Source organism: Trachemys scripta, chromosome 2, assembly GCF_013100865.1.
Source record: "Trachemys scripta elegans isolate TJP31775 chromosome 2, CAS_Tse_1.0, whole genome shotgun sequence".
In the NCBI taxonomy this organism is placed as follows: domain Eukaryota; kingdom Metazoa; phylum Chordata; order Testudines; family Emydidae; genus Trachemys; species Trachemys scripta.
The window spans coordinates 142,078,255-142,096,891 of NC_048299.1; the positions used below are offsets into that span (position 1 = coordinate 142,078,255).

Sequence of the window (18,637 nt, forward strand, 5' to 3'; positions counted from 1 at the left end):
ATCGAGGGCTGGATTAAATCGGCTGGCGGGCTGGATGTGGCCTGCGGGCCGTAGTTTGCCCACCCCTGTCATAGCCACTGGCAGGGAAGGGTGTGTGCACTCACATGAGCACAGCATGAGGTTTTTGTCTTGTGCACATAAGAGGATAAAAACCTACCACAGTTTTCAGCGAAGGGAGCTTCCTTTGACGTGGTACTAGAGACTCATGCGTTTAACAATGCTTTCAACCTCCCCGAATGACTATGCTGGGCTGTGGGGACCTAGGGCAGGGATTCTCCAGAGCCACATCCAGCCAGTCGGAGGGAATCATGAAGGAGGCTTGTGAGCTGGGAGCAGTTTCCATGCTGGGGTGGGGGAGAGGAGATCCCAAGACACCAGGGATCATAGACACCAGGGCCAGAAGGGATGGGTAGAGGCATCCAGTCTCAGCTGGTCCCTACCTGCCATTTTGTAGCCACCTCCCTGGTGACACAGCCGTCCCTTAGGCCAATCCACAGCACACTCTCACGCCGCAGGATATATTTACCCACAGGCTCTGCACATCCTGTGAGAACCGTTAGGCTCTGCGCAGCACGCTCTCTCACTCTCGGTTCAACCTGTTTCCTGCACTAGCATTTCTGTGAGCAAACGCAGGGAGGAAGCGTGAGGGAGCTCCAGTCGTCTCCCCCCTGGCCCTGGCCCTGGCCCTTGGCGTCGATACCTGAGAGAGAGAGGTCGCTGGAGCCACAGGCCCATGGAGTGGGGGTGTCTAGTTTGGTATCTTGGTCGCCCCACGGCTGGAAGGGATTCTCGGCACTACAGAGGAGCAGGAATTTGAGAGGAAAAACGACGTCAGTATTTCTGCCTTCAGCCTCCTGCTCCCTCCCACATCTGCTGTCATCCTCCCCAGCACTCTGGCACCCCTGTGCCCCAGAGATTTCTGTCTAGGGATCCCTCAAACAAACACACAGGTTATGAAGTGACGACATCTCTGCTGGTTACTCCTGTCTCCCCAAGGGCTCTGAATGGGGGTCTCCTCTGGTCCTCACCATTCCTCCCCAGGCTGAGCCAAGGGGGACCTGTCCCGCCAGACCCAGGGCCATGGCCTTCCTCCTCAAGTTCTTCCGTTTCGGCGCGGAGAAGAAGAAGGCGAAACACTACGAGAATGTGAAGCGCGACGTCAACCCAGAGGACATCTGGAGAGTGCTGGGGGAGCTGGGGGATGGCGCCTTTGGAAAAGTCTTCAAGGTAAGTGGGGAGGAAGGGCTGGGGTAGGCCCAATCGCTCGGCCGATCTGCTCGGAAGGAAGCCCAGCTCAGCGCTGCTCCCAAGCAAGCTATCAGCCCAGCCGGGCACAGAGCTGGTCCTGTAGCTCGGGGCCGTGTGTTTAGAACTGTCTCAGGCGCATCATCCATTACTGAGGCCAGAGATGCGGTGAAGGTGTTTATCCCATTGTCTCTGGTTAGGGTGGCCCAGGAAGGAAGAGACACGAGGAGAAATGTCCTATATCACTTCCCGGACTCCCGTGGCCTTTGGTGGGTGGGCTAGAGACTGTCACCCCCACGTTTGGAGGAGGGGGATACAAATGGGTGACAGGATGGATCCCTGAGCGTAACACTGTACCTCTGGGCATGGTGTTAAGAAGGGACTCCTGATTGTGGGTGCCCAGCTGAGCCACCATAAAGGGCCCTGATTTTCAGCAAGTGCTGCAACCCCCCATCATAGCCCCCCCCCCCCAAAAAATCAGGCCCCTTGAAGGAAGCTCAGGGGCAGCACCCACAATCACTAGTCACTTTTGGAAATCTGGGCTTGGATATTTCCTTCTTACTGTGCTCATATTCTGTACTTTTCCCTTAATAATGTGCAATGAGCCACTTCCCGAATTCTCTTTAGTGAGCTGATATTCATAACAAAGCCTCATAACTGAGCTCTTCCACTGCTCTCCATAATCCTTCACTAATCCGCACGAAGCCCTGTTAAGTAGCGGCATATTAACGCCTTTGTACAGATAGGGAAACTGAGGCACGGAGGTGCAAACTCCCTGGTGCTGTCAGTTGTAGTGCTGGGAACTCGGTGTTTCTGGAGACCATAGCCAACCTTTCCAAACTTGGGAGCATAAAGCTGGGAGCTGGATGTAGTTAGTTGTCAGGATTGCTCGCAGGCCAGAGGGAGCTGTGGGGTTCAGAGCACTTGTTTACGAGCCTCGATATGGCTTCCACCCTCCCGGTTTGAACATGTTGGTCCACATAGGGTCAGGCCGCGAGCACAGGTGCCTGCCTCCCCTTGTCCACGCTGAGGGGAGAAAGTATTTCCACTGGAGACATGGTAGTGGGCAAAGCGTGGAGGTGGAGGCTGGGGGGCAGGTGAATCTGACCCACAAACGTACATTGATGGGTAGTGACTATCATGTAGTGGGAAGGGAGCAGCTTGTCTGGCTCCTCAGGACAGGACTGGGCCTTGCTGTGTTTTGGAAGGAGCTAAGTGAGGGCCTGACCTTGGCCCCTTTATAAGCTCTCGGTTGTGCTAGTGAACTTGGGGGAGGAGGGGTCTATGTGCAGTGAAACCGCAGTGCAGAGCATGAGCTCTGAACAGGAAACTGCCGGTAATGCTGCTGCTCCGCTCCGTGCCCTCGCTGCATTCAGGCCTGGCATATGCGCCAGCAAAGGGCTCAGCAAGGCTACCGGGCCGATGACTACGAGAGCTTGGCATGAAACTGGGCTTCCCCAGGGGCAGGATGCCCAGGACAGCGCATGGGAGGACCGGGGAGCTAGAGGCAAGAGCCCCAGGGCAGGATGCTGGAGCTGGAGTCAGGGTGGTGTTTGGAGCCCTCGAGCGTGTGTCTGGAAAAGGAAATGGCTCTGCTGGGGGAGGTTTGCACCGATGCTGTCAGAAGCGGCTTCTGATTTTGGGAGACTCGCCCCCACTCCCTCCGTCCAGGGCCCAGTGCCCTGGCCTGTCCCCTACCCTGACGACTGGTGCAAATGCGTCTTCCCCTCCCCAGGGCCGGGTTTCTTGGCTGGCACCCACAATGGCTGGAAGGCGGGACCAGGCTGGTCGGGGGAGTCCTACCTGCTCCCTGGTAGCCAGTCTGATCTGCGCTGTGATGGCCATTCCAGCCCCTCTGCAAGGTCCTGCTCCTGCCTACGTGAGAGTGGTGGGGGTGGAAAACATGGTGGGGACAAAGATTCCCCCCCCCCCAATATTTCCATTTCAAGGGCCCCCTCTCCTCCCGCTGCCCCTGCTCCGCCCCTCTGAAATGCAGCCCCAGGGTGTCTCTAGGCTTGGGCACCCACCCCCAGAAGCTGGCCTAAGGCACTAGGCAGAGTGCGGCTGCGGGTGGTTCCCAACTAGCAGCACAGAGGCCTTCGGAAGGTTTTAATTGACAAGTTGCTGTCCCAGGGACTCCCCTGGCTTTAGCCTTGCTGGCATGCCCCGTGCCTGACTTCTGCCTCCCTCCCCCTGCCCCATGCAACACGATAGAGAAGGCAGAACACCCCCGTCTCTAGGTTCGAATGCAAGAGAGCCAGGCGTAGCAGGAACAGCAGCTGGCATAGAGGCCATCAGTGTGGGGACACGCCCTTGGATGTGTCCTCTTGCCCCTGGGGAGGTTGCTAGATAGTAGGGAGTGCGCCGAGGGTAATGGGGCCTGATTCCGCACTGGACTGTGGCAGGTTCCTGGCAGTAGCGCGCTATTGGGTTGGAGTGAACTGGCCTGGCCTAGGACCAGAACGTTGCACTGGGGAACCAGGGCCAAGAGAGGTACAAACGGAAGCATTAAGAACCATATGGGAAATTCCACGTTGCCTGGAAGCTAACACGCTGCAGGCAGGACATTACACAGTGTGGGAACAGTAGGACCTCAAGGTCTTGAGGAAAAGAGGACTAAGCCATGCTCTGTCGGGGTAAAGCAGCCACGCCGCTCCTGCCAGGCTCGCTGAGTGCCTTCTTGAAAACACCTTGCAGAGCCAAGGGGCTGCATCCCCAGCTGGTGCTGCTTCACTGACTTCATGCCTTCTCCGGCAGTCTGCACCACCTGAGGATGTGGCTCCTGGGACCATGCTGACTGTCTCTGGGCTTGGTGGGCACTGTGGTTTCTCAGCCAGTTGCTGACCATTGCTCTACCATAAGCACGGCTCTGCTAGTAAGGGTGGCAGCACTGGGGTGGTCAGGCCACTGGCATCGTAAGCACCAGTTAGAGCTAATGGAAGGCACAAAGATGTTCTCTAGGAATGAGGCCCATGAACAAGTGAAATCCATCCATCCTCTCTCAGTTGCACAGAGGAGGGTGGAGATGTTTGGCTGGTGAGTCTTGCTCACATGCTCAGGGTTTAGCTGATCGCCATATTTAGGGTCGGGAAGGAATTTTCCTCCAGGGCAGATTGGCAGAGACCCTGGGGGTTTTTCACCTTCCTCTGCAGCGTGGGGCACGGGTCACTTGCACCTTGAAGTCTTTAAACCACTAGGTGAGGACTTCAATAGCTCAGATATAGGTCAGGGGTTTGTTACAGGAGTGGGTGGATGAGATTCTGTGGCCTGCGTTGTGCAGGTCAGACTAGAAGATCATAATGGTCCCTTCTGACCTTAAAGTCTATGAGTCTATGTTGCTGGACTCTGAGACTCCTTCCTAAATGTGTTCTGCACTTAGACACCAAGTTGCAGGCACCTTGGTGGACATTCCAGGGAGAGGTGTATTATCCCTGTCTAATTTGTCTGGTGGGACACCCGCCGCCCCTCGAACATCGGCTGCAGTTCTGGGCACCTCACTCCCAGAAGGATGTTGCCAAATCGGAGGAACTTCTGAGCAGAGCAACAAAACCAGGGTGTAGCTACAAAGGTGTGATCTGTGCCAGGGCCCACGAGGTAATGAGGATCTAGCCAGAGCAGCCCCTGGGGAAAGCAGGGCCCACTAGTCCCCCAGGGCCAGGGGGCGGCTGGGATGGTGGCACCTTTGGCTAGGCCAATCCTGGGTGTAAGCAGCCAGAGAGGCTGTGTGGAAAAGGTGTGGGGGTTCGCAGCACCCGGGGATGTATGGGGGGGCAGAGACACGGCCCTGGTAAAGATGGAGCGCAAGGTCAACGCATTAGCTGCTTTGCATGGGAAGGGGAGGAGGAGGATGTAAAGGGGGGAAGAGAAGGGGAAAGTTGAGGGCTAGATCAGAGCTGGAGGGGACCAAGGCAGGGAGCTGGTGGAAGGCCCAAGGTGGAGTTGGGGAGATGGATCAGAGAGCTAAAAGGACCTGGAGGAGTGATTGGATCGGGGCTGGGGGAGCTGAGGTCTCGACTGAAGGAAGCTGGAGCAGGGTTGAGGGAGAGCTGGGGGCTGGATCAGAACTATAGGGGAAGGAGGGTCGTCGGGGAGCTGGGGATGGGATAGCAGTTGGGGCTGTGGGATAGCTGGAGAGGAGCTAGGTGTGGGTTGGGGGGCTGGAGAGGAGCTAGGTGGGGCTGGGGGCTGGAGAGGGGCTAGGTGGGGCTGGGGGGCTGGAGTGGGGCTGGGGGGGGCTGGAGAGGAGCTAGGTGGGTCTGGGGGACTGGAGGGGGGCGGGGGGGGCTGAACAGAGTGGATTTCAGACTCAGAAAGGGAGCCCCTAACTGACTTGTTTGGCCACTGAACAAAACTGAGCCGGGGCTGGAGGGCAGTGGCTGTGTGGGAAGACGACAAGGCCGGCCCGGCCCCCAGGGAGAGGTGTATCACAGCCGTGTGGCAGGGGAGAGGAAATGGTCACGGGTGTCCACGCTAGGAGGTACGAGCTGTCTGCGAGCAAAGGAGGTTTAGATCCCAGGCAATGGTTCCTTGGCACGTGGTACACCAGGGCTGGTTCAGTGACAGGCCCTTGCTGGCTGCGAGGCGCTGGCTGAGGTGCTGGCCTGTGTGACCCAGGAGGTCAGCCTGGATGATCAAAACGGACCCTTTTGGCCTTAAATCGAGGGGGCAGCTCCTCAGTGGGCGTGACCTGCAGCTAGGCCGCTTCCACCAGCTGGGGCTCTGGCCTGATGACTCTAGATTGTAGGACAGCCCCCGCGGATCTGGTCAGGTCACACAGAGACAGTGTGTTCTAGCGGGTCGGTAACAGCGCGGGAGTAGGACCCCTGGGTTCTGGGCCTTGCCGGCTAAGCTTTGGTAGGTCACTCCCCCTGTGGCAAACAGGGATACAGCTTTCCTGTGGGACATGCTGTTAGGCTGGACAAAGCGCTGGGGGGACCGACCCTGGGCCAGCCCTGCTCGGCAGCGTATTGATGGGAGCTGAGACCCGGGGACCTGCCACCTCCGACGGTGCAAACCAGGCGCGGTGCAGTCACTTCCCTGCAGGAAGCTGCTCAAGAGGCACCAGTGATGGGCCGGTGGAAGCAGGGACTCTCTGGAATCACTACCTAGTGTGGGGGGTTTTGTCAGCCCCAGTGTGTGGAGAGAGCCGTTACCATAGCAGCGCCCCTGCCAGCAGCTAGCCGGGCGTCTAGCAGAGCAAGAATTGCTGGTAATTAAGAAACCACAATGACTTCCGCTGGGCTGTGAACATGCACCAGAGTGCACAGGTCTCGGCTCCTCCGCCGCGCTCTGTGCTGAGGGAAGGGAGGGGAAGGAACAGGGCTGCCCCAAAACAGGCCTCCACAGGCAGTCCCACGCTGCCCTGTTCAGCCCAGCTGTGAGGTTTAACTCTGGCGCCTCTGCCCGCTACACCCAGCCTTCCCAGAGCACTGATCTCGCAGAGGCATGAGCTCCAGCGAGGAGAACACCAGCCGGCAAATCCAGCAAACTGCAGCTGCACAGCAGGGAGCTGCTGGCAAGAGCCCAGGTGCCCAGAATAGTTTGAGAGTGTGTCTGACGTTCCAGTCAGCAGCTCTCCACCCTCTGCGTGTGTCAGTCACAGCTGCTGACTCTTGGGCCTAATAATTCTTTGCTGCTTTCACTCCTCCTAGCCCTGCCGGGCCAGCCCTGCTCTGGGAGAGGGAGCCAAGGCTGGGCAAAATCCAGGCTTGATTCCTTCCTCTACACCTCCGGGCCTCTCCCCTCAAGCACGTCCTGAAAGGAGAGTTCTCCACATTCCCAGATACTAGAGTTAAGGTTAAGACCAACTCACTGTGTAAAACTTGACTCTTCTGCGTGCTCTCAGGTTGCTTTGAAATTCGGGGTGCCTCATGGAGCCCCAAGTTTTGGTCAGTGATCTTAATTTGGGGCCACTTGCCCATGTGATTTCTGAGATACAGCGTCCCCCCAAAACAGCTGTTCTTAAAGTTGACATGTTTTGGCAACTTTTTTTGCACAGATAGAGATCAAACCAGGGCTGAGCCTGAGATGGTCGTACCAGTGTCCCAGATGCTTGAGGACTACCCCAACAGAGAACACACCGACAGAGAACACCCCAACAGAGAACAGCTGTTCCCGCCCCCCACTGGCTCTGGGGGGAAACCAAGTTACAGTGTTATTACAAAAAGAGTTTGGGTCTCCACAGGCAGTTCTGGCTCATGTGCCAATTGGAGGACGTGAACGATGTGCAGAGAGAGACATTAAGGGAATGTGAGCTCTGCCTTACAGGCCCTGAATAGCTCAAGGGGGACTGTTCTACCTGCTAAACCTGTGTGTTGCTTGCTCATTGTGAGTTCAAATCCCTTACTAATCTAAAATGCAAAAAACTCCTTTACTTACCAGATAGTGGTCAGGGTCACCAGTATGCATAGATGCTTAGCTGCATGTGTGCTGCACAGACAGCTCACAAGCAGACCCCTCATGTGAACCCCCCAATGACCACAAGATCTGTTAAGGGACAAAGGCACCCAGCCAGGTTTATTGTTGACAAACCACAGTACTAGTATCCCACAGACTCTGCCGGACCACTAATACATGTATGCCTGTAACAATGGACCAACTCAGTGAACGGCAGGACTTTCCATTCCTCACTAGGCTAGACAAAGATACTTTCTCTGAAATACATCTTTATATCCCAATACAAACAAGCTAGTACTACCCCTCTGACATAGTTAGTTATTGCCCCCTGACATGGCGAGTTATCACCCATCTCCTTGTACATGTTGGCTTGATTAAAACATCTTTATTACGTACTGTCATCCTGACCTTATCTTTAGGAGGGGTCAGCGTGTTCCTGTTATCCTCAGGGACCATCCTTGATCTCAGGATGGTCTAGTTCCACTTGATATTGGGATGTGTTTGCGTGAGAGCTCTGTGCCTAGCACTTCTTAGGAATGTGTGTTTCTGCAATATCAGCCCTGTCCTTGCCAGATTCTGTGAGCAGGTCCAGCCTCATACCAGGCCTCTAATACAAGGGCTTGAGTCTCAGGCTGTCTTCCTACTACAGGATCTAAATTAGCTGTTACCCAGCAAAAAAGAGATCTTGGAGTCATTGTGGAGAGTTCTCTAAAAACATCTGCTCAATGTGCTGCGGCAGACAAAAAAGCTACCAATCTGTCGCATCGTATATGTAATGTAACACAACTTCCTACCAACTTTTTATATATATATACCAACTTGGTTGGCAACTCAGGTATTTTCCGTCTGGGTTTAGGAGGGCTGGTCTTTCATGCCTTCGTGTCGCACCAAGTCTTGTGTATAACTTGCAGGCAGTTTGATGTTGGAGCTAGTGTAAATCCTTCTTGTGATGACAGGAGAAGCCTTGCACGTGGCTGTTGTTGGGTGTAGTCTTTTGAGGGTCTATTTTGATCTCCACAGTCAGGTCATTGGCTTGTGTTCCTTCCCTGTCCTGCTGATCAAATCTCAGCGACGAGTGTGTTGCACCATCTGTCACATCTGTCGATCTCTTGTGTTCATTGTGGGTGTACAGATTTGTGGTTTCAGTGCAATATCTCCTCAGCCAGTGCTGAATTATATGAACGAGAAGCCATCTGTTCAACACATGGAGCTTGCTTCCAAGTGCATGTTTGTCCTGAGGAAATGGTCTGATCCTGACAGGATCTCCCACTTGTAGTACTGGGAGGTCTTCAGCTTGTTAGTCATAGTCAGCTTTGGCCTTTGCATGTCTCTCTCCTTTTGTCTGTTACTCCTTCTAACCCTGCCAGCTATAGTAATGCTGGGGCTGTGGGCGCCAAGGTACACGTGCCTCTTGACATCAAGGCTTGTGCCAGGCTGCTGCTGATTCCTTCTTCCACCAAGGAACGGCTTGCCGTACCCTTCCTTTGTTTGGTGAGTTTTAGCAAGTTTCACTGTCAATTCAGCTTTTCCATGTGCCTATCTGTGGGTGATGCTGTGATGGGACTGAATTCCCATTGCTGGGAAAATTGCACAAACTCACTGCAAGTAAACTGGGTCCGTGGTCTGAAACGACACAGTTTGGGGTCCCATGCTCACTGAAGTGCTTCATTGTTGTGTCTGTGATGGTCCCTGTGATAGTTTCTGACAGTTCATCTCATTCCCAGGAGTCTGAACAGCAGTCTACAACAATGAGGTCGTCTGTGTGATTTGCCATGAAAAGATCCATCCCTACTTTGCTCCAAGCTCTATGGGGAAGTTGTACATTTTCACTGCGTATTTTTGTTGCTTGACCTGCATTTCTCTACCTGTCACAACTGCTCACCAGGTTTCTGATATCCTTGGTCATATTTGGCCAGGATACAGCATCTCTGGCTTTCCCAAGGCAGGCTTCGATTATAAAATGGCTCTGATGTATTCTTCAGACACTTTCTTGTCAACTGTTGGAAATGGACCATCCTGATTATCACTACAAACGTTTTTTTTCTCCTGCTGATAATAGCCCACCTTAACTGATTAGTCTTGTTATAGTTGGTATGGCAACACCCATTTTTTCATGTTCTCTGTGTATATATATCTTGTTATTGTATTTTCCACTGCAATCATCTGATGAAGTGGGTTTTAGCCCAAGAAATCTTATGCCCAAATAAATTTGTTAGTTTCTAAGGTACCACAAGTACTCCTGTTCTTTTATGTTCTCAGTGTTATGATTCGACTCCCTTTATATATGATGCTGTCTTGTACACTCATATCATCTCAGTAGTTTGAATATTCTTGAGAGGCAGGTGCAGCTTCTCGCCTGGCGTCTGGCCATCCTGACAGAATGACGGACATGAGCCCCGGTAAATCTGTATAGTTTGTTCTCAGATTCTTTCCAGCTTCTGCCTTGAAACTGGCAGATAACTGTGTCTCTCTGTCTCACATTCTGGTTCAGTGGCTGTCGTTTCCTGTTGCAGGGCTGTTCTGGATAAACAGCCAGCTGCGTCCATCTCAGTCCGTTCCTTGTAGCGTACAGCTAAGCTATAGTGTCTGTTTCAGTAGCATGTGCTGAAGGCGTTCTGGGGCCGCTAGCAGTGGCTTTTAAAAAATGCTCTCTGGTGGTGTAGGGTCACTGTTTACTCAAAAGGTTTTCCATCCTTGAACACACATGGGAACGGTATTGCAAGACATGTCTTTTCAGTGTGGAAGTGTCTTTGGTCCATTGATGATAGTCACCTAAAAACTACGAGCAGTCCCTTTGGTAGGAGTGATGCCCCAAACCTGTCTCACTGGCCTTACGGTGCATGGCTGCCTCTTCACATTTCAGGATGCTCCTTGAGATGTGTGATTAAGCACTTCCTGAACGTCCCTAGATGTTACTCTAGATGTGAGCATGTCCTCACCCTGTAACGGCCCCTGCTGGGAAGCTATCTATCCCAGCACTGAGCCGCAGCAAGAGAATTGTTCGCTAAGCTGCAGTGGCATGAGGGGGTGGCACCAATGGGGCTGAGCGTAGGATGTGACCTGCAGGAGCTTTCTTATTGGTGAGGATGCGCAAGAAGGAAGAGCCCAGCTTGACTCTCAGATCCTGGACAGCATTTGCAGGGGCAGCTGTTAGGGAAAATGGCTTTTTACTTGTAAGCTGAGCAGATTTGATCTGGAGACATCGTATATATGGAGCCTTCTGTGGTTCCTCTTTGAGCCTTCAACAATTGCCTCCTCCTCCACTGACAAGTCGTGTGGCTGCTTACAGAGCCTTAGCTGTCACTCAGCTCCCTGGAGGAGAGAGCCAGATTCACTTACAGGAGCTGGGAATCGAGGGTTCACAGCTCAGTGGGGAAGAAATTGACCCTTTCGTTTTTACAGCCTGATCGATACTTTGCACGCCGTGCGTGCACCTTTGAGAGAGTTACCTTAGCAATCAAATTGCTCTGTGTGAGAGTTTGGGTTTGCCCTGTTGCCTGTTTGCTAGATTTCCCCTCTCCCTACAGTTGTGCTGTGCACTAGTTGGCTGCCAGTTTCCACTCCAGAAGTGGCTGTATTTCAGTGACACTGCGAGTATAACATTTGTGAAGTGCTTTGAGATCCTCATGTGGAAAGTGCTAAGTAATGTGAACTGAGGGTGCTGGGGAGACTCCAGTGCTGACCCTCAGCTTCTGGCTGTTCCCAAGGTGGCTGGGCAGGGCTTTTGGTTGATTCATAACTGTGTTGCTTTGTACGTGTTAAATCTGTCTCAACAGGCTCAGAACAAGGTGACAGGGGTTCTGGCTGCTGCAAAGGTGATTGACACTCAGAGTGAGGAGGAGCTGGAAGATTACGTGGTGGAGATAGACATCCTTGCCTGCTGCGATCACCCAAACATTGTCAAGCTGCTGGATGCACTGTACTGGGACAGCAGGCTGTGGGTGAGCTGTGGGGGCAGGCGGGCTGGCCTTACCTCCCAGTGTGGGTGATCTCAGAGCCAGGCGTGCCCCAGGCCACGTTCCCTGGTGAGCCTTAGGATGAAAGCTAGAGGGGGAGGCAAAGCCCTGGAAAGAGCTAACTGACCCCGCCCACAGTCAGCTGCATGAGCGTTTGAGCAGGAGAGCGTTCCCACAGTTCCTTCGCAGGTGACGAAGGAACAGCTACTCCCAGCAACGAGTGGTGTCAGCCTCACTCTTGTTGCTGGCCAAGCACACTTCCTACCTCCATAACTTTTCTCTCGTGTGCTGCTCTGGGCACGCCCTTTCCCAGGCCTCGGCAGGGAGCGTTCTCATCAACGCAGCAGCAAAGCTGAAACTGCCGCTAAAGAGGTAGCAGGGTAGGTGTGGACAGAGAAGGGCCAGAGCATGTGTGGTGCTCTGCTCAAAAGACCATTGAAACATCCACAGGGGAGCAGAGAGACCCCACAAAGGTAACCCCAGAGCATGAGATTTAACAGGAGCTTTAACACAGAATAGATTTTTTTTTTAAATTGGTCAGTTTAGTAAATAATCAGGCTGCTGGAATGAACAGCAGCATGCAGCTCCATGCTCAGGAATCCCCCAGCCTCCGCCTCCCACAGTCTCTGTGCCCAAGAAGCTCCATCGCTCTGCTTCCTCTCAGGGTCACTCACAGAACTCCTCCCACACACACGCCGGCTGCACCAAGTCTCCTAGCCCCTGCATTTCCAATTGTTCTGGTTGGGCTGGAAACTTCCCGCAGGAACCCAGCATCATCCAACCGAAATGTTTCAGAGAAAGACTTTTCATTCAACATTTCTTATGGGGAAAATGGTGGTTTTGCCATCAGTTCTAGTAGCAATCCAGAGGCAGCAATGAATATTTCTACCAGCCAGCCTCTAAGAAGGGTGGGTGCAGGAATAGATGAGTGTGTGTGTGTGTTGGGGGTGGGGTGCGGGGTGGAAATCAGTCTTTTGACATGACTAAAAGCAGAGATGTAGGAGGGAAGTCTAGGGAAGCTTGGCCTTTGCTTGGCCACTGGCACCACAACACAATCAGAGCTGAGCAGCAAAGGGGAATGGTTGAGGCTGTGATGGCAATGAAGGGGAGACTAGCAGGTAGGTGAAGCTCCCTGGGTGGGAAGAATAGGGACTCCTCCTGGGTGGAGTATACAAGCCAGTGCCCTCTGCTGATGCTGCCCTGCCCCACCCCTGGCATGCTGAGACTGGAGGCTGTGCTGTTAATGTGGCTCTCTGCTCTGACACACTGCTCTCTCCTCAGATCCTGATTGAGTTTTGCCCAGGAGGAGCAGTGGATGCAGCCATCCTGGGTAAGTAGAGGGTGACCATATTTCCCTATGCTGAATACGAGACACCTGGGAAAATTGTTCATATTCAAGCGAGTTCAACGGCAATCAATCAGAATTATGCAGGACAAATTAACGTCGAGTTGACTGAGCCTGCGTTAAAAAGAAATACCGCGTAGCTGGATTCTTTTTATTTACCTTCTTATCTTTAAGGCTTCAGGGTTCACATGGGGAGGGATGACAGCCTCCCATCCCCCCTCCACACACACACAGGGAGAGGTGACACACACACCCATCTGTACACCTCTCTCACACAAGGGGGGGTGACTGACCGACCCGACCCTCCCTGGCACTCTCCACCCTCCATGCCTGGCTGGACCCTCAGGATGGACTCGCCTCTCCAGGTACTTGGGGGGGGATGCAGGATCACATGCCCCCCCGCCTGATTTATGCCAGAGTTCACACCAGAACGTGGCCAGCAGAAGCCTTTTAGCACTGTGCGGGAGGGAAGAGACTGGAGCTGCTTCCAGTCACTGGGGAGGGGGTGGGGAGCATGACCTGGCCTGTGTCTTTGCAGAACTCATCTCTTCGTCCACCCCCAGCTCCCCTGTGGCTGGAAGCTGCTTGTCCCTTCCTGTCCGCACAATGTTGAAAGGCAGCTAACACCTCCAGGCTGCTGCTAGCCACCAACATAACCCAGCTGCCGCCTGTCCCCCTGGCTACAGCATGGGCAGGAAGGGGTTAAGCCCTAAGGCTGCATTGTGCACCAGGGCCCAGGGAACCGGACTGCAGAGGCTTCAGCGAACCCGGCCAGAGAGGTGGCTCAGCAGGGGAGGGTGCCTGGGGGACGCAGCAGCCCCGTGGTCCCTGGGAGCAGGACCCGGGTTGGGGGGGAAGAGGGTGCTAAGCCCCTGCCCTGGGGGCTGCTGTGGAGCCTGCAGGTACAGGGCATGAACAGGCTGGAAATCGCTTTCTCCCTCCTTCCCCCCGCCACTCCACAGCTTCGCTGAGGGGCGAGGAGGCTTCCCCATGCCAGCGCTGTGCGGGGCTTTGGCACGTACAGGGCTCGGCTCTTCCTGGCCAGCGCCCCGGGCCAGAGGGTCACGGACTTTCCCACGGTGCCGGCCCAGCCAGAGGCAGTGGGGGAAGGAAGGAGCCTGCTGGCCAGGCTGCTGGTGAGCTGAGCATGCCGACCAGGGGCTGGTTCTCCACACAGCGCTGGGAGCAGGATGAGCCCCGCCGAGAGGGATATGGCGGAGCAGTGTGGCTAGGGGGGCGAAGGGGCAAAGGAGGGAGAGGACAGTGAGAGGGGGAGCATTGTTCCTGGTATCTTGGACAAAACAGCCCTACCCATTGTTTTGTCAAACCACCTAGGCTTGTACTAGATGGGGCTGTATCTGCACTAGCTGGGCTATATTGACGTAAATCTCTAGGACATTAGCAATAACTGTGCCAAGTTCATGTCCTCAACAGGGAACTTGAGAGCAACTGGTTTGATCCATGGCCTGATTTTGTTTCACAGCCTCTGGTTCCGGCCTCAGCTCTTGTCCCAGGCCCAGTGCTCCAGGCCCTCTCAAGGGGCTGTAGGGAACTTCTAGGGCATGGCAGCAGGGTCCACACAGACACGTAGTACATGGCAGGCCAGCAGAGGGCAGATTTACACCCCAGCTTGCTGCCAACTCAATGTTTGTATAGACAAGCCCCTAAATTCCCTTTCCCCCTCCAGTGTCATATTCATCCCCAGCCACATCCCCCAGCCATTGACTCCTAGGATTTGTGTCACGAAACCCCAGACAGGGCGAAAATGCAAGTGTGCTTGGCACTAATTAGAGCCCTTTTCACCCCCAATCTTCCTGCTCCTTACAACATCTCACAACAGCCCTGGAGCACCCTTCCCATTTGACAGATGGGCAAACTAAGGCACAGAGACAAGAAGGCTTGTGGTTAAGGCCGGGACAGCCACGTGGGCTCTATGGCTGAAATTCCTGTCTCGCTGCAGCTCACTGTGACCTTGGGCGAGTTGCGTTGTGCCTCAGTTCCCCCGCCCCATGTCTGGCTGTCTATTGAGAGCGCAGGTTCTTTGGGGCAGGGCCTGGCTTTGGCTCTGTGGCTGTGCAGTGCCCATAGAATGGGGCCCTGATCCCAGCTGAAGTCCCCATCCCTGGTGAAGTACTACCTTAGTGCCTGTACTAATTGGGCCAACTGTAACCCCAGACCTGAACCTGTCTCTGTGTCTCCTGCCGTGCCCCATGCCCAGAGCACTGTGGGGTTTTAGCTACTACACTAACTCCCCAGGGGTGTCTCTGATTGCAGAGCTGGAGAAGGGTCTGACAGAGGAGCAGATCCAAGTAGCCTGTAAGCAGATCCTGCTGGGCCTGCAATATCTCCACAGCTGCAAGATCATCCACAGGGATCTGAAGGCTGGGAATGTCTTGCTGACCTTGGAAGGAGATGTCAAGCTGGGTGAGACTGTGGGGAAGAGACATGGGCGGGCTGAGCGTGGGGTGTGTCGTGTGTTCAGTAGCAGTACAACACCCCAGTATCCTGCTCTAGGAGGGTGACTGGCTGGAGTGCAGGGAGCTGCCTGCGCCATCTTTCCCCAGTGCTTCTGAAATATACAGGCAATAGGTTCAGTTCCTGTTCTCCTCACAGTAAGTGCATGAGGTTGGTCAGCCTTAACTTGTGTTTGGTGTAAACCCATTGGGGTGTGTGATGCAGCCTGCGCTCTTCCGCTCCCGAACTTTTTGGCAGGTGTTCTGGCCCATCGAGAGAAAAGTGGGGCCCTGGCCCATTACGTTTGCTGCCCCAGCCTTGCCCATTTCACTTCATTTACACAGACTTTACATATGTTTTGGGGAGCCCCCTGAGCTCAGGACCCCAGTACAATGGTTCCCCCATCCGCCTCCCCCATCAGCCATTGGTGTTTCAGCTATTAACCTGGTCATTATGAGCAGCAGCCCAAGGGGAGTGGGGAAGAGGGGAGTGGATTCTGTGTCCACTGTAAGGAGGTTTGCAAGGCTGGTTTAATAGCACAGCCCAAATATTCAGGAGGGAGGAGATCTTCATAGGCGATGAGGGGAATCTAGACACAGCTCTGGGCAGGAACCCAATCGCTGCTGACCATCTCTGCCTGTACACGTTGCTTTGTAAGCGCGGTGCGGGGGGTGGGGGAGAGGCAGAAAATTAGGCCTGATTGCCCTTAATAGTTTTGCCAAAGGAGCTGTATTGGTTAGGAGTGTGAAAAAATCCACTCCCAACCAACATAGCTGTGCCAGCAAAAGCCCCAATGTAGACACAGTTATGCTGGCAAAACTGTCCTTTTGCCAGCTGGCATAGCCTATTTCCTTTGGGGAACTGGTATAAGCTATGCCAGCAAAAGGACTCTGGCTGGCACAGAGGGGTTGCCAGTGTAGCTTTCCTGGTAGAGGCTCCTCTCTAGGGTAGACAAGGCCTTAGTGTAACTAGAAGATGTTAAGAGCCTTCGGGTTCTACTGTATGACGCATTCCACTGAAATTTTATCAGCAGGCGATATAGGACACAGCCAGCCAGGTGCACCGTATTCCCAGAGTGGCTGTAGCAGGGGTGTGTGCGAACACGGGGTCACACTCTTGCTGGGCCACACGCTCGGCTGACGTAACTCCACCGGCAGCAGTGAAGTGACTGAAGTCAGCAGAGTCGTGCCATGCCCCTGTGTTATGGAGTTATGCCCACAGAGAGTTCGGCCCTGGAGACAGTAAAACCGCCCATGCATAGTCATTGATCGTCTTCTCTTCTCTTTATGACGTAGCTGATTTTGGAGTCTCTGCCAAAAACGCCCAAACCCTGCAGCGACGGGCATCCTTCCTTGGGACACCATATTGGTATGTGCAGGCACTGCCTGGGAACAGCAGGGCATTGTGGGTAATGGACTTGGGAACAAAGTTGTTTTCTACTGGCCTTTGGAGCCTGTGGACACGGTGGCAGGTCGGAAATGTTCTGTTCTGTCCCTCCGGCTGTAGGCTGAGCTCCAGGGAGTTGAAAGAGGGGACACTGGTTTCCACTGACATAATTTCAGCAAAAAGTGGCTTTTTGTTGAAAAGGAAAATGTAGCAGAAAAAAGGGTTCTGGATGAAAAATCAGCAGCTGAAAACATTTTGGTAAAAACTTGCTTGTTAATTTTGAAAAACGCTTTGTTTAAAAACTGAAAATGGTTTTCAGAAAACAATTTTTGTCTGTTTCTGAGTCTGACTTTTCCTTGAAAAATGTGAAAAGTTTCACGGGCAATTTTGACAAAACAGAAACAACGATTTTTTTCCCCATAATAAATTGACCAGCTCTGGAAGGTGCAGGATGTGGTGAATTCTGGCTGCCCGAAGAGATTGGGATAGCATCTGCAGCCTTGGCGTGAGCTCAGAACGAGCATGGCTTGTGGCCCTGAGCACGAAAATGGGGCACCCTGCAAGGAACCACCTCCCCTTGGCAGATGCCCCTGTCCCCACTCTCCTCACTTTAGGAGACCCCTGGCACCCACTCGTGGCACAGGTACTGTCCCCCAGCTGGGCAGGGCTGGATGGGATCCATGCAGAACACATCCTCATTTCTGTGCCACTCTCAAGACAGTCTGACATTCTTATTGTTTGCTGCTCTAATGGGGCTGGTGACAGCAAATGCTCAGGGAGATGCTGATGGGGAAACCCATATGTGCACCGGGGCAGAGGTCATTGTGAGCTCATCTCTCTCCCTGGGTGCAGGATGGCTCCAGAAGTGGTGCAGTGTGAGACCTCGAAGGAGAACCCCTATAACTACAAGGCTGACATCTGGTCCCTGGGGATCACTCTGATCGAGATGGCCGAGATGGAGCCCCCCTACCACGAGCTGAACCCCATGAGAGTGCTGCTGAAAATCTCCAAGTCCCAGCCACCCACCTTGCGCTGTCCCAAGAGATGGTGAGTCCATTGACCAGGGAACCCCGACACATGTAGTGCTGGGAACCCACCTCCAGCGTCACGACAGTGATTTACAAGTGTGCTCACCTCCAGCGATTCCCAAACTGCATAGACATGCAGCACCTCTGGGTGGGCACCAGCAGGCAAGTGGGAGGAAGGAAAAGGTTGGCCACCAAAACTGGCGTGAACCTGGACTCTTACTAAAAATGCCTGAAGGCTTTTGCTGTCCATTCACAGCAGTCAGGGCTCCGTTCACAAGGCCCTTAAATAGCAGGGGATCCAGCTGTCCACCTGGGAAGGACAAATAGCTGAGCCCCCCCGTCTGGAGCTTTGAACCCATAGCTCCAGGGAGCAGAAGTATGGCAAACCACAGCCTGGGGCTTGGTACAGCATTGCTGGGGCACAGAGCCAAAACAAGTGCAAGGGATGTGACCAAGGTCATGCAGTGAATCAGTGGCAGAGCTGGGACTAGACCCTAGGAGTTCCAGCTTCCGGGCCACTTCTTAGCCACAAGCTGGGCCTTCTACCCACCACCTGTCAAGGCTTAAAGGGGGGTCCTGGGCTGGGAGCACAGAGCTAGAAGCAGAGCTCAGGGGCTGAGCAGCACGGAGGAGTTTTCACCTATTCAATCCGTCGCTGTGTCCTGCAGGTCTGAGGAATTTAAAGACTTTCTGAGAAAATCGCTGGAGAGGAATCCAGAGATCCGGTGGTCAGCCAGCCAGCTCCTGCAGGTGGGACATCTCCCCGCGGCCACGTCCTCACCGGGCAGGGACAGGGACAGGGACTTGGGGGGGGGGGGGGAGGGGAG

The 18,637-nt window shown here is 54.0% G+C and overlaps 1 protein-coding gene across 1 annotated transcript in view; it reads left to right on the forward strand.

The window, feature by feature from the left end:
• The first annotated feature begins 628 nt into the window (after positions 1-628).
• LOC117871761 (serine/threonine-protein kinase 10-like) overlaps positions 629-18,637 on the forward strand; it is a 42,914-nt gene continuing 24,905 nt past the window's right edge. The window contains exons 1-7 of the mRNA XM_034759526.1: positions 629-1,227; positions 11,418-11,582; positions 12,879-12,927; positions 15,217-15,366; positions 16,692-16,764; positions 17,635-17,829; positions 18,479-18,560. Of these exons, the coding sequence (XP_034615417.1) occupies positions 1,081-1,227; positions 11,418-11,582; positions 12,879-12,927; positions 15,217-15,366; positions 16,692-16,764; positions 17,635-17,829; positions 18,479-18,560 (861 nt within the window). The 5' untranslated portion in view covers positions 629-1,080. The remainder of the gene's footprint in view (positions 1,228-11,417; positions 11,583-12,878; positions 12,928-15,216; positions 15,367-16,691; positions 16,765-17,634; positions 17,830-18,478; positions 18,561-18,637) is intronic.